This window comes from Camelina sativa, chromosome 14, assembly GCF_000633955.1.
Source record: "Camelina sativa cultivar DH55 chromosome 14, Cs, whole genome shotgun sequence".
Taxonomy (NCBI): Eukaryota; Viridiplantae; Streptophyta; class Magnoliopsida; order Brassicales; family Brassicaceae; genus Camelina; species Camelina sativa.
This window is the reverse complement of record NC_025698.1, coordinates 27203812-27217253: the sequence shown is the minus strand read 5'-3', so window position 1 is coordinate 27217253 and position 13442 is coordinate 27203812. Positions and strand designations below refer to the sequence as shown.

Below are 13442 nucleotides of genomic sequence, written 5' to 3'. Positions count from 1 at the left end.
AGTTGCAGCAAGATACAACAATCCTCCGATCATGCTTCGATAGAGTTTTGGGTTGGTAAGTTCTGCTCCTTCTTCTTGATCCTTTTGATTTGGTACTAGTGGTGTCCCTACACTCTTGCAATGCTTCATCCCAAATTTTTCCAACAGTTGTTGTGCATATTTCTTTTGACTTAGAAATATTCCTCCATCTGTGTAGGTGATCTCAAATCCAAGGAAGTATTTGAGCTTTCCCAAATTAGTCATCTCAAAGGTATTTTTCAGCTTCTCCTTGAATTGATTGATCATATCATCATTGCTACCTGTGATAATAAGGTCATCTACGTATAGACTTATTATCATGATTTCACCTTCACATTCTAGTGTGTACATTGATGCATCACAGTCGCTTCTCTTGCATCCTTGTGACATGAAGTATGAGTCAATCTTGCTGTACCAAGCCCTTGGGGCCTGCTTTAGACCATACAAAGCCTTCTTCAATTTGTAAACCATATTCTCTGCTCCCTCTATCTCAAAGCCAGGTGGTTGCTCTACATACACTTCTTCGGTGATTTCTCCATTTAAGAAAGCTGATTTAACATCCATCTGATGTAAATTCCACTTTCTTTGTGCAGCAAGTGCTATTAGGGCTCTAATTGTATCGTGTCTCGATACAGGGGCAAACGTTTCTCCATAGTCTTCTCCATAGGTTTGAGTAAATCCCCTAGCCACTAATCTTGCTTTCAACTTTTGGATTTTACCAACCTCATCTGTCTTTATCTTGTATATCCATTTGACAGAGATTATTTTCTTATCTGTAGGTCTCTCCACCAAATCCCAAGTATCATTTTTATTGATGCTGCAAATTTCCTCACCCATTGCATCTCTCCAGTTTACATCATTGACAGCTTCTTCGAAAAAACTAGGCTCCTGCCAGGATAAGTAGCATGCCTCCTCAACTTGGTTAGCTTCATTGTCTTGTTCTTCTTCTTCATGGTAAATATCACTTAGCTTTTTGACTCTATGAACTTGTCTCGATGAGCTACCAATTTCTGACACTTCTCCACTCAGTTGAAAGGGTATGGGACTAATTTCGTGTCTCACATCACTTGTAGTTGATTTGTTTGCTGGACTTGTATCATTTCTCCTTTGTACACCAACATATGTCTTAAGAGGTGGGTTTTCAGCACTCGGAGACACCTCAGGTTGTTCCTTAACTTCTTCTTGAGTTTTCCAGTTCCAACTTTTGTTTTCTTCAAAAACAACATCCCTTGATATTTCTATCCTCCTTGTACTCAGGACATACACTCTATACCCTTTACTTACACTACTGTATCCCATGAACACAGCTTTCTCCGATCTATCATCTAACTTTTTTCTCTTTACTGCAGGGATCCACACATGACATATGCATCCAAATACTCTAAGGTGGTTGACAGAAGGTCTATGGCCACTCCAAGTTTCAAGTGGGGTTTTCTGATTCAAAGCCTTAGTGGGTAGTCTGTTTTGAAGGTAAGCTGCTGTAAATATTGCTTCAGCCCAAAATTCATTTGGCATTTCCTTGTCTTTTAACATGCTTCTTGCCATGTTCATCAACGTTCTGTTTCTACGCTCAGCAACCCCATTTTGTTGAGGTGAGTAAGCTACTGTAAATTGCCTTTCAATTCCATTTTCTTCTAGGAATTTTGTAAAGTTTTCTGACTTGAACTCTCCTCCTCTATCTGACCTGATTTTCTTTATCTTCTTGTTCGTTTGTGTTTCAACCAGATTCTTGAACTTCTTGAAAGCGGCAAATGTCTCTGACTTTGACTTCAGGAAATACACCCATAGCATGTGTGAGTAATCATCAGTAAAAGTAAGTATGTATACACTTCCATTACATGATGGTGTCTGCATTGGTCCGCATACATCTGTATGGATTAGTTCTAGAATTCCTTCACTCTTGGTCTCTGATATCTTAGGGAATTCCTCTCTGCACTGTTTTCCTTTTACACATGCCTCACATACATCCTTGATCACTTTGAAACATGGCAATCCTTTAACCATTTGATTTGTTTGGAGATTTTGCAGGTTGTGTAGTCCTGAATGACCCAATCTTTTGTGCCACAGCTCAGACATACTCTCTTCTTTGGCCATTTGCACACTCTCCTCTGCAATTTGCATCCTCAATAAGTAAGCATTCCTTGCCATTTCTACTTCAGCAATCTTATCCCCTTTTTGGTTGTGAATAATGCATTTGTTCCCAACAAACAACACTTGATAACCATTTCTAGTCATCTGGGGCACACTCAACAAGTTTTTGTCTATCTCTGGAACCAAAAACACATCCTTAATAACTCTTGTTCCCTTCTTAGTTACCACTTCAATGTTTCCTTTTCCTGCAGTCATTAATCTAGCGCCATTTCCAATTCTAATGGGAACTCGAACTGACCTATCTATGGTGGTGAAGAGCTTTTCTTCACGAGTCATGTGATTAGTTGCTCCACTTTCAATCAGCCACACTTCATCGCTGCTTGTTTGCTCTACAACATATGCTGCACTAAACAGCCCTGTTTCTTCTTCCCGGTAATTTTGTGGTTTTCTATCTTGATGCTTTTTGCTTCGACAGTCTTTTTCAAAATGCCCGTGTTTCCCGCAGCCAAAACAGCCTCTTCTCGGCCTGAATTGCTTGAATGAAAACTGGGTTTCATATCGACATTTGAGATAACATTTTTCTTCACTGTGGTTATGCTTCTTGCATATACTACAATACTCTCTCTCTTTAATCACCTGATTCATACTTGTGTCCATGTTTCTTTTGCGCAGGAATTTCAAGCTTGAAGATCACCAAGAACCAGAAGCTCTGATACCATGTTCGACTTTTAGGTTTAGCCTCTTCTTTCCTTAAACTCTCTTATCCATTTCATTATACACCATTACACTTATATATGAGACTTACTTAGGTTTTTACCCTATAGTTTTATGAAAGCAGAATACAAACCCATTAAACAAGTTTATGGACTTACATAACACAAAAGGCCCAATACCAATTTTCTTTGTCTTCTTCTTCAACGCTTCTTCACCTTCTTCTTCGTTCTAACCAACGAACTCTTCTCCATCTTCTTCTCTTCATGCTCTTGATTCTGTTTCACCAATTTTGTGGATTAATCAAAGACTTGATTCCAACATACACAAGTCAACCTCCTGAAATAGGTAACAATGAATCAGCTGGAACATTGAATTTAAGAAACATATCGTAGGTGGCTATAGTAGTTTTGTTTTGTTTTTGATCAGGTTCTAAAAATATGGCTGCTGAAAGTGGAAGCAAGGCAGGAAACAATATTGCATTGATCCCATTTGTTGGAAACAACACTTCAGATCCTCCCCTTGGTGCTAATAAAGGAGTACTTGACATTGTTGTGCATGGACGCAATGCTGATCTGATCGATGATGGTAGCAAGAAACAAGAGTGTTTGTTCAAAGAAGATGGTATCATGGCAGGACGCTCAGATGAGAAGTTGTGCAGTAATGAAGCTGAGAAGGAAGTTAATGTTCTTGGTGATGACTCATACGAAAAGAGATTTGAAGAGCTGAAAGTGATGTCATCAACGTTAGAAGAGACTATTAATAAGGTACTAAAGAAGGTGACATTGATGAAAGAAAGGAAGGTCGAGAAACAGAGAAAAATCGCAGCAGCTCGTATGATCTAGGCGGGTTCGAGGTTGTTCTGGGCAGCCCAATGCAAGTATATAGAATAATCAAAGACAACCTCACCTCTCTGAGGTTTTGGTTTACTATCTTTAAATGTTTTATTTGAACTCAGTTATGAGCTAGTAGCTTCTTGGTGTGTTGCAGATCAGATATTTCTTACTGGTATATGCATTTGTTTATTCTGTAATGGCGGTGTAGGTTATAAGCTCCAGACTTTGAATCATAAGAAAGCCAGCCAGCTCCCAAATATTAATTGTAGCTCAGTAGCTCTGTTTCAACATAACTTTTCTTACAATAGTGAGTGCATGGCTATTTTGTTTGCTGCGGGTGTTTGATTTGAATCTTTTGAACATAGTAATGAGCTAGTAGCTTCTTGGTACGTTGCAGATCAGAGTTTTGCTTACAGGGAGATAACACTTCATCCGTATATGGAACAGCCTGATTCCATCAAGTGAAACTGGAACAACTATAATCAAAATTAAATCACAGTGATCAATTTTAATGAAGATAATTTAAAACAGATCCCGTGAAAAGATAATTCTCCTAACTTTGCATAACACAACAACATTTGACAGCGTATATTTTTGACACATGTCCTCACTTTTCAGTTATTAAATTTTTTTAATTTATTTTTTCAAAGTAAATACATTATTTTTCATATTCACTAAATTTAAATGATATTTCTGTACTAAAAAATATATTAACATTTATGTAACGTCTTTTTAGTAATTATATATAGATATCATTTATCAATATTTTATATAATTAATATAACATTATAACTTCGCATAGATATCATTTATCAATATTTTATATAATTACCATAACATTATAATTTTGCAAAACAAAAAAAGAATTAAATATTAATATCAGAAATTTGGACAAAATAAATTTCTGATAATTGAAGATTTAAATATTAATATCATAATTTTGGAAAAATATAATGATGGTTATTAAATTCTTTAGTAATGTTGACAAAAAAAAAGTATAATATTTGTTTTACAGTTTTTGTGCCAAAAGATCAAATCAATTTATTCTAAAATAATTTCAAGATATAAAACAATATGATATTTTATATTTATTTAATAGTAATCATTAACACAATTATTGCATATTAATTCTTTAAAATGTAACTCCCATGATGTTTGTAAGATTTTAATAACAAATCTTTCATCATATGAATACACTTTAATATATTAATTGCAATACAATTAGTGTTTTACAAAAAAAAAAAATGACAGTAAAACTTATGGTATATTTATTCTTTGAAATGTAACCATAACTCTCATGATATATGACCAAAAAAAACTGATAAAACCTCTCATACTACTACAAATTTGCCTATATTATATTTAGCCAAAGTCTTCATCAAACATCATACTCTACCCTTTCACATAATTTTCTAAATTTTGTAATATTTAACTTTTTCCTTTATGTGACTTTAGGTTTTGAAATAAATAAGTTAAGTCAAAATTCTGGAGCATATATAGAAGTGAACATGTGAAATGTGGTTATTTATTAAAGAACACACATTTGTCGATTTCAACATTTTATGACCTAAGCTAGACACTAAACCAGCTAAACCCGTTATTAAACCTTATTAACAAACTTTTAAAATATCAACAAACTCATAGTCGCGTAAGTCCCACGCTTTTATCAAATTCTATGTAATTTTAATTTTCACTAAGCATTGTAGTTTCCTAAGTCCCACGCTTTTACCTAAAATATCTAATAAACTCAAATGAAAAATAATTTCATTCTAAATAGAGGTGCGATATATTTTCTCCTTATAACTACCATATAAAATATTCAACTTTGAGTCTCGTTCTAGTTTTTTCTTTTAAAAAAAGTTTTAAACGTATTACACATGAATTTAAGAACACACATGTATCAATTTCAACAGTTTATGACCTAAACCAGACACTAAACCAGCTAATCCTGATACCAAACTTTATTAACGAACTTTTAAAATATTAACGAACTCGAAGTTACATAAGTTCCTGATAGACTCCTGGAAAGGAATCTGCTCCCAAGAACACACTTGCAAGGTCTTGAAGATGATCGGATGGATTGATGATGATCAATGAATCGAAGATACAATAGATTGATCAAATGGAAGGTGAAGGGGTGGTTTATGCAGCGGATTGAAAGAGATGGAATGGTGAAATGATGCAGCGGATGAAAAGGGGATTGAAATGAACTTCCAAGAGAGATGGAAATCTCTTAGACTTCAGGCTCGAATCCAACTTAGATATGACACACTAAGAAGAAAACAAGTTGAGAAGATATTACACACTCCTCAGATCAAACAAGTAGAAAGAAGTTTTTGATTAAAATGTTTGATGGTTTACAAAGAAGAGATACATGGTCTTTAAATAGGAGAAGGAGGGGGACGAGATAGAGAAGAGAAAACCCTAGACAACCTTGCAAGTTCAAGTTCAAGCTCATGCAAGATGTCTAGGAAATGACAAAACAATAAATGCAAAGTTTGAATGAGAAAGAGATAGAAAATGGGCCAAAGCTTTGTAATGGGCTTTGGACCACGACTTGGGCTGGCAAAGGGGGTTAAAAATGTTACTTAGGCCTCATTAAAAACCTTGTCAAGAAAACCCAATGGGACAAAACTTGACCAAGGGAAAAAGAGCACCAAAGCAACACTTTACCCTTTACCGAGCACCTTGAGCTGTGAGCATGGTGAAAGTGGTTTGAGCCACGTCTTCTAGCTTCTTGTCCAGCTCCTTGAGTAGTCCACTAATGTCTTGGTTGAACCTCTTGGACCGTGACCTTGTTATAGGACCCGCCAGGACGATTAGTGCTTCTTCCGCTGCTTCCGCTGGTACAAGCTGTTCTTCCGGTGCTTCTTCTGGTTCAAGCTGGTCCTCCGATGCTTCCTCAGGTTCAAGCTGCTCCTCAGGTCCTTCTGGTTTGGTTGAACCGTCCATGGTTTCATCAGTTCCCACGCTTTTATCAAATTCTATGTAATTTCAATTCTCACTAAGCATTGTAGTTTCCTAAGTCTCACTCTTTTACCTAATATATCTAATAAACGCAAACAAAAAATTATTTCATTCCAATTAGAGGTGCGATATATTTTCTCATTATAACTACCATATAAAATATTCAACTTTGAGTCTCGTTCTAGTTTTTTCTTTAAAAAAAATTAAATTTATTTACACATGAATTAAAGAACACATGTGTCAACTTTAACATTTTATGACCTAAACCAGACACTAAATCAGCTAAAACAGACACTAAACCAGCTAAACTGATACCAAACCTTATTAACGAACTCGTAGTCACGTAAATCCCACGCTTTTATCAAATTCTACGTAATTTCAGTTCTCACTAAGCATTGTACTCAAACGGAAATTAATTTCATTCCAATTAGAGGTGCAATATATTTTTCCTTCATAACTACCATATAAAATATCCAACTTTGAGTCTCCTTTAAAAATGTTTTAAACTTATTTACAAATGAATTAAAGAACACACATGTGTTGATTTCAACAGTTTATGACCTAAACCAGCTACTGATACCAAAACCTTATTAACGAACTTTTAAAATATCAACGAACTCGTAGTTACGTAAGTCCCACTTTTATCAAAACTTTGTGTTTTGTTTTAAGTTTTCCTTTAAAATAAACTTATTCGCACACGAATTAAAGAACACACATGTGTCGATTTTAACAGTTTATGACCTAAACCACCCACTAATCTTGCTAAACCAGATACCAAACCTTATTAATGAAATCGTAGTTACGTAAGTCCCACGCTTTTATCAAACGATCATTTTGAAAACTACCATATTTTGAAAATACTCACATTACTACTGTTAATGAAAACTAAAATATTACATATACAAAATGACAAAACTAAATTCAAAATTTACAAGATGACAAAACTATTTGTTAATCAAAACTAAATTCAAAATTTAGAAAAAAATAAACTAAATTTAAAATAATAGATATTTAACATAAATATGGTTTATTGATTTATTTTAATTTTTTACTAAGATAATATCTAAATATATTCCATAGTCTACACTATACAACTTAATATTTGTCATGTTATAAAATAAAAAAATCTCCAAAATCCTTTTGGTCATTTGATATTGAAAATATAAATAGTAATGAAAACTAAAATATTACATATACAAAATGACAAAACTAAATTCAAAATTTACAAGATGACAAAACTATTTGTTAATCAAAACTAAATTCAAAATTTAGAAAAAATAAACTAAATTTAAAATAATACTTCCTCCGTTTCATAATATAGTATGTTTAGAGAAGTTTTTTTGTTTCATAATACTCCCTCCGTTTCATAATATAAGATGTTTTCAAGTTTCTAGATAACTTTTCAATAGTTTAATACTTTATATTATGCAGTCTTGTTTGTGATTGGTTAAACTTTTTTAAAATGGTCATTTCTTAATCTGCGTGCTTTACTCAAAACATCTTACATTTTGAAACGGATGGAGTAGATATTTAACAAAAATATGGTTTATTGATTTATTTTAATTTTTTACCAAGATAATATCTAAATATATTCCATAGTCTACACTATACAACTTAATATTTGTCATGTTATAAAATTAAAAAAATCTCCAAAATCTTTTTGGTCATTTGATATTGAAAATATAAATATTTTCGGTTAATTATTATTAAGTTTTTTTTAGTCAAAAAACAAATATTATTAAGTTTAAGTAAGATTATTTTAGTAATTATAAATATTTGTTGAAAAAAATAAAAGAAAATAAAGAGAATGTATTTTTCAAAAAAAAAAAAAACAAAAATAGAGTATGTTTTCCTAATGTTTTAAATTCGAACCAAAAGTAAATTTCTTTCCAATTATCTTTACATACTAGGGAATCTATTCAATTCCACCTCATAATATCAAAACCAACAAACATTTATTTTCCTTAACTTTTCATTTAAACGTTCATGCATTGCAGTCAACGAAAACAAAACCATATAAATCTTCCCTTTCATAATTCTTATCGACAACAAATACTGAGTTTCCCTCTGAAACTCAGTCAAAGCAAAACAATCACCACCACTCCCATCTTCTCAAACTCTCTGCTTCACCACCACCGTAGCCATGCCTCCTTGCCAAATTCATTCGGCTCCTTCCCCTCCACCGAAGAAGGATCTCTCTTCCAGCGTCTCCTTCAAAGGGTGGAGATTTGCAAACAAGGCATTTAAGCTTTGGGTTGGTAAAATGGCAGCTTTGCACCGAGGCACATGGAGGAAAGCTGGGATTTATGAAGCAGTCATGGCGTCCACATACAAAATCTCTAAAAACACAGATCTCGTTCTGGGTATTGCTGAGAAATGGTGTCCTGACACCAACACCTTTGTTTTCTCTTGGGGTGAAGCAACCATAACCCTTGAAGACGTTATGCTGCTTTCAGGTCTCCCTGTTTTGGGTTCACCTGTCTTTGCTGCTCTGGATAGCTCAGGAGAGAAGATTAAGGCGAAACTGGATTTTGAATGGTGCGCTATTAAACGCAGAGGTAACGTCAATTTTGTAACAACGGTGACATGGATAAAGAGATTCATGGACAGAGTCGATGAGTATGATGAACATGTAGCCTTTCTTGTCTTGTGGCTTACTTATTTCGTTCTGCCATCACGCTACCATCATGTCTCTCAAGATGTTTTTCCAATTGCTATTCATCTTTCAAGGGGTACTAGGGTTGCTCTTGCTCCTGCTGTTCTTGCTCACTTGTATGCAGACCTAAGTCTCTTGAAAACCCACATCACATCTTTCAGCGAATCCACCAATACGGCTTGTATTGATCTGACTGCCTTGTTTAAGTTGGTTCAAGTTTGGACATGGGAGAGATTCACGGAACTACAGCCAGAACCTAATCCCTTGCTAAAAGATGAGCCAAGATTGGCTCTTTGGAGTGAGATGAAGCAGACAACCACTGATGCGAGACTGATCCTGGACAACTCCAATATTGACAGTTTCGAGTGGCGTCCCTACACAAAAACTGTTGAAAACTGGAGGTTTCCTCTGTTTTACCCTGAGCAAGCCATGCGTGTTCCTGTTTCCTCGAGTCTTGATGATGAACTCATCTCCTTTGCTCGATGCATCAGGGTTTCTGAGCTTGTTGGAGTTGACAATGTGGAGCATTACTTCCCCAACCGAGTGGCTTCACAGTTTGGAATACTTCAGGATGTTCCTCATAATGTTCACCGGGACAACCGCGCACGAGGTGCAGCTTGGAGTGATTATAATAAGCCTATCAGTGCAATGGAATTATGCATACCTTCCCGTTCTATGATACCTCGTGTTACCACGAGGTTCTGCGAGTGGTGGAGGAAGACGTTTCCAGAATTCCAGAAGTATTCTTCTAAGGAGAAGGGTGTTGTTGAATCAGCAGAAACATCGAATGCAAGAAACATCATTGGTGATAGTATTGTTCCTTCAGGCGCTAGGATGAACAGCACAAGCAGTGAATCCAGTGATGAAATAACTATATCTGAGCGTTTAAACAAACGCAAGTGCATGGAGGAAGCTCGAGACAAGAGACGCAAGGGCATGGAGGAAGCTCGAGACAAGAGACGCAAGTACGTGAATCAAGCTCGTGAAACAGGTAATGATGAATCAACTGGAACATTGAATTTTAAGAAACATCGTAGGTGATCATAGTAGTTTTTGTTTTGGTTTCCAGGTTCTAAAACTGTGGCTGGTGAAAGTGGAAAGAATATGGCATTGATCCCATTTGTTGGAAACAAATCTTCAGATCCTCCCCTTGGTGGTAATAAAAGAGCACTTGACATTGTTGTGAGCAATGCTGATCTGATCGATGATGGCAGCAAGAAACCAAAGTGCATGGAGCAAGCTCGTGACAAGAGACGCAAGTACACAAGTCAACCTCCTGAAATAGGTAACAATGAATCAGCTGGAACATTGAGTTTAAGAAACATCCTAGGTTGGCTATAGTAGATTTGTTTTGTTTTTCAGGTTCTAAAAGTATGTCTGATGAAAGTGGAAACAATATTGCATTGATCCCATTTGTTGGAAACAAGACTTCAGATCCTCCCCTTGGTGGTAATGAAGGATTACTTGACATTGTTGTGTATGGAAGCAATGCCGATCTGATCGATGATGGTAGCAACAAACCAGAGTGTTTGCTCAAAGAAGATGGTATCATAGCAGGACGCTCAGATGAGAAGTTGTGCAGTAATGAAGCTAAGAAGGAAGTTGATGACTCATACGAAAAGAGATTTGAAGAGCTGAAAGTGATGTCATCAACGTTAGAAGAGACTATTAATAAGGTACTAAAGAAGGTGACATTGATGAAAGAAAGGAAGGTCGAGAAACTGAGAAAAATCGCAGCAGCTCGTTTGATCTAGGCGGATTCGAGGTTGTTCTGGGAAGTCCAATGCAAGTATATAGAATAATCAAAGATCAACCTCACCTCTCTGAGGTTTTGGTTTACTATCTTTATATGTTTCATTTGAACTCGGTTATGAGCTAGTAGCTTCTTGGTGTGTTGCAGATCAGATACTTCTTACTGGTATATGCATTTGTTTATTCTGTAATGGCGGTGTAGGCTATAATTTCCAGACTTTGAATCATAAGAAAGCCAGCCAGCTCCCAACTATTCATTGTAGCTCTGTTTTATCATAACTTTTCTTACAATAGTGAGTGCATGGCTATTTTGATTCACCAAATGAGCATAAGCTTGTTTGCTGCGAGTGTTTAATTTGAATCTTGTGAACACAGTAATGAGCTAGTAGCTTTTTGGTGTGTTGTAGATCAGAGTTTTACTTGCAGGGATAGCTCTTCATCCTTATATGGAACAGTCTGATTCCATCAAGTTAAACTATGAGGAAACTGGAGCAAGTATAATCAAAATCTAAGGGATTAATTTAATGAAGATAATTAGAAAACTGATCCCAAGTGATTCCATATAGGTAACACCAACTGAAAAGATAATTAATGAAGTACCTGATCTCAGCAACCAAAACTAGCAACAGGCATAATCTTCAGAGTCGTTTTCCCATGACTAGTGTGAGAGTAGCTGTAATATCTAACACTGTTACGTTGTTATATATTACAAGACATTCAGATGAGTTGTCAGTCACCGCCAAATTCATGAGAGAGTTGAGAAACTGTAAGGTTCTTGTAAGGGAATGTTTTGAGTCAATGTTCAATGGTCACAGAAACACAATCCCATTCAGGCATTAGTCGACATCGATCAAGATACTCAGATACACAGAGTCTTAAAAGTCCAATAAGATACAGAGATCACATCTCAACTTATCATGAACAATTAGATGTGAGAGCACAAGATCTTCTAAATTACAAACCCACTTTATAGTCCAAGTTCTATAGAACAGCAAAATGTGAATCAGTTTACATATTTAAGAAATCATAGTTAGACCGACAAATGACTAACATAGCTTTATAATCAAAGTTAAACTGATTTATATGAGTGCGTTTGGATTTTGGTGGAACAAGTCCGATTGATTCGGCGTTTCTTTCTCAACGGTCTCTAAAACGTCAATTTAACTGCTCTCCGCCTCTCCCACTCAGACCATATATGATCTCCATTATACCCTTACCCGAATATATGATATATAAGGTTGAGTAGATCGATGAGATCGACAAGATCCAAGGGTCTGAGATGATTAATCAAAATTATGGAAATCATAAAGATTTGATTACAGAAGAAGTAGACAGGATGTGGAAAAATGTCAATATATTAATTTACGTAAATATATGATCAACCTAAAGTTTCTTAATCTAAGTCAAAAATAAATGTTGTACATTTAGAAAAAATGATAAACTTCGTAAGTTAACATTTTGATCGGATCCTTCTTCCTAGGTTAAACTTTATTATCAAGTAATTTATGACACTGTTGTTATATATGTGTGGGTATGCTAGTAGAGAGAGAGGTACATAGTACGTATAGATCCTTCAAAAAGTCTGTTAGCCCCCAATATTGTTTTTTCAGACTTCAAGAAAGATGGGTTTTTTCTCGAAGATTTTTAGTTGTTTCAAGCCATCTTCAAAGAAAGGTTCTTGCAAGGGTGGTATCTGTGTTCTTAAGAAGCCTAAATAAATCTTAACAAGGATGAGTTTGCTACTATGTACTAAGTAGTAGTAGGCTTAAAAGTTATTATTATTATCATTTTCTTTTCAATATTTATGTTTCTCTTTTCATATTATATTGCACTTGATATTTTAGCTTTGTTTGACAAGTAATAATAATACTCTTCTTTTTCTATTGGCAATTCGATCTTCCACAAAACAAAAAAAAAGTTGCGAAAATATACCTCAATACAAAACAAATATATTCGTCCTTCCATAAAAAGATATGAAGCTTAGAAATCATTGTAATGATTTGAAAGTTACGTATAAATAGTTGAATGATACGAAATCTGATATAGGAGCTTATATCAATAACTTAGCATATGATGATCGATGCACTTAAAGAGATATAAACTTCAATGGACAAATAAAAAGGGAGTAAAACTTAAAATCACTAGTACTCAAATGTATAGTTACGTTTAATCGGAGTCTTCCTCCTCTTCTTCACCTTGGAGCGACTTGAAGAGTAACGATGGAACCAGAAAATTTGTTACCAAATACATAGAGATCATTGCTCCACTGCAATAATTAAGTTCAACACATAAACCATACATTTTGGAGTTATCTTTGTTAAGTTGTAAGAAATAATTTAAAGAAACGAAGACAAGTAGAGACTAGTAGAGGAGACAGACCTTACTAGGAGGAAGGTACTGATATCACCAGA

At 35.1% G+C, this 13442-nt stretch overlaps 2 protein-coding genes and 1 long non-coding RNA gene across 3 annotated transcripts in view; 2 read left to right on the top strand and 1 right to left on the bottom strand.

Annotated features, from left to right (window-relative positions):
- LOC109128612 lies at nucleotides 1379-1817 on the top strand. Its single transcript, XR_002035023.1, has 3 exons — nucleotides 1379-1488; nucleotides 1593-1610; nucleotides 1744-1817. It is a non-coding gene; the product is annotated as an uncharacterized LOC109128612 (long non-coding RNA).
- Nucleotides 8767-11264, top strand: LOC104744028. The gene is made up of 3 exons (XM_019235601.1): nucleotides 8767-10270; nucleotides 10349-10564; nucleotides 10642-11264. Exons 1-3 carry the CDS (start codon nucleotides 8767-8769, stop codon nucleotides 11031-11033), a joined length of 2112 nt encoding a protein of 703 aa, XP_019091146.1. The 3' UTR covers nucleotides 11034-11264.
- LOC104742605 overlaps nucleotides 12961-13442 on the bottom strand; it is a 1139-nt gene continuing 657 nt past the window's right edge. The window contains exon 3 of the mRNA XM_010463626.2: nucleotides 12961-13187. The gene's annotated coding sequence lies outside the window, so the exon portion shown is untranslated. The remainder of the gene's footprint in view (nucleotides 13188-13442) is intronic.

Excerpts from the sequence above, each read along its gene's own strand:
- LOC104744028 (XM_019235601.1), top strand. The coding sequence starts at position 8,767 with ATGCCTCCTTGCCAAATTCATTCGGCTCCTTCCCCTCCACCGAAGAAG. Across the intron at positions 10,271-10,348 it reads GAATCAAGCTCGTGAAACAG|GTTCTAAAACTGTGGCTGGT; the intron begins GTAATGATGAAT and ends TTTGGTTTCCAG. Across the intron at positions 10,565-10,641 it reads AAGTCAACCTCCTGAAATAG|GTTCTAAAAGTATGTCTGAT; the intron begins GTAACAATGAAT and ends TTTGTTTTTCAG.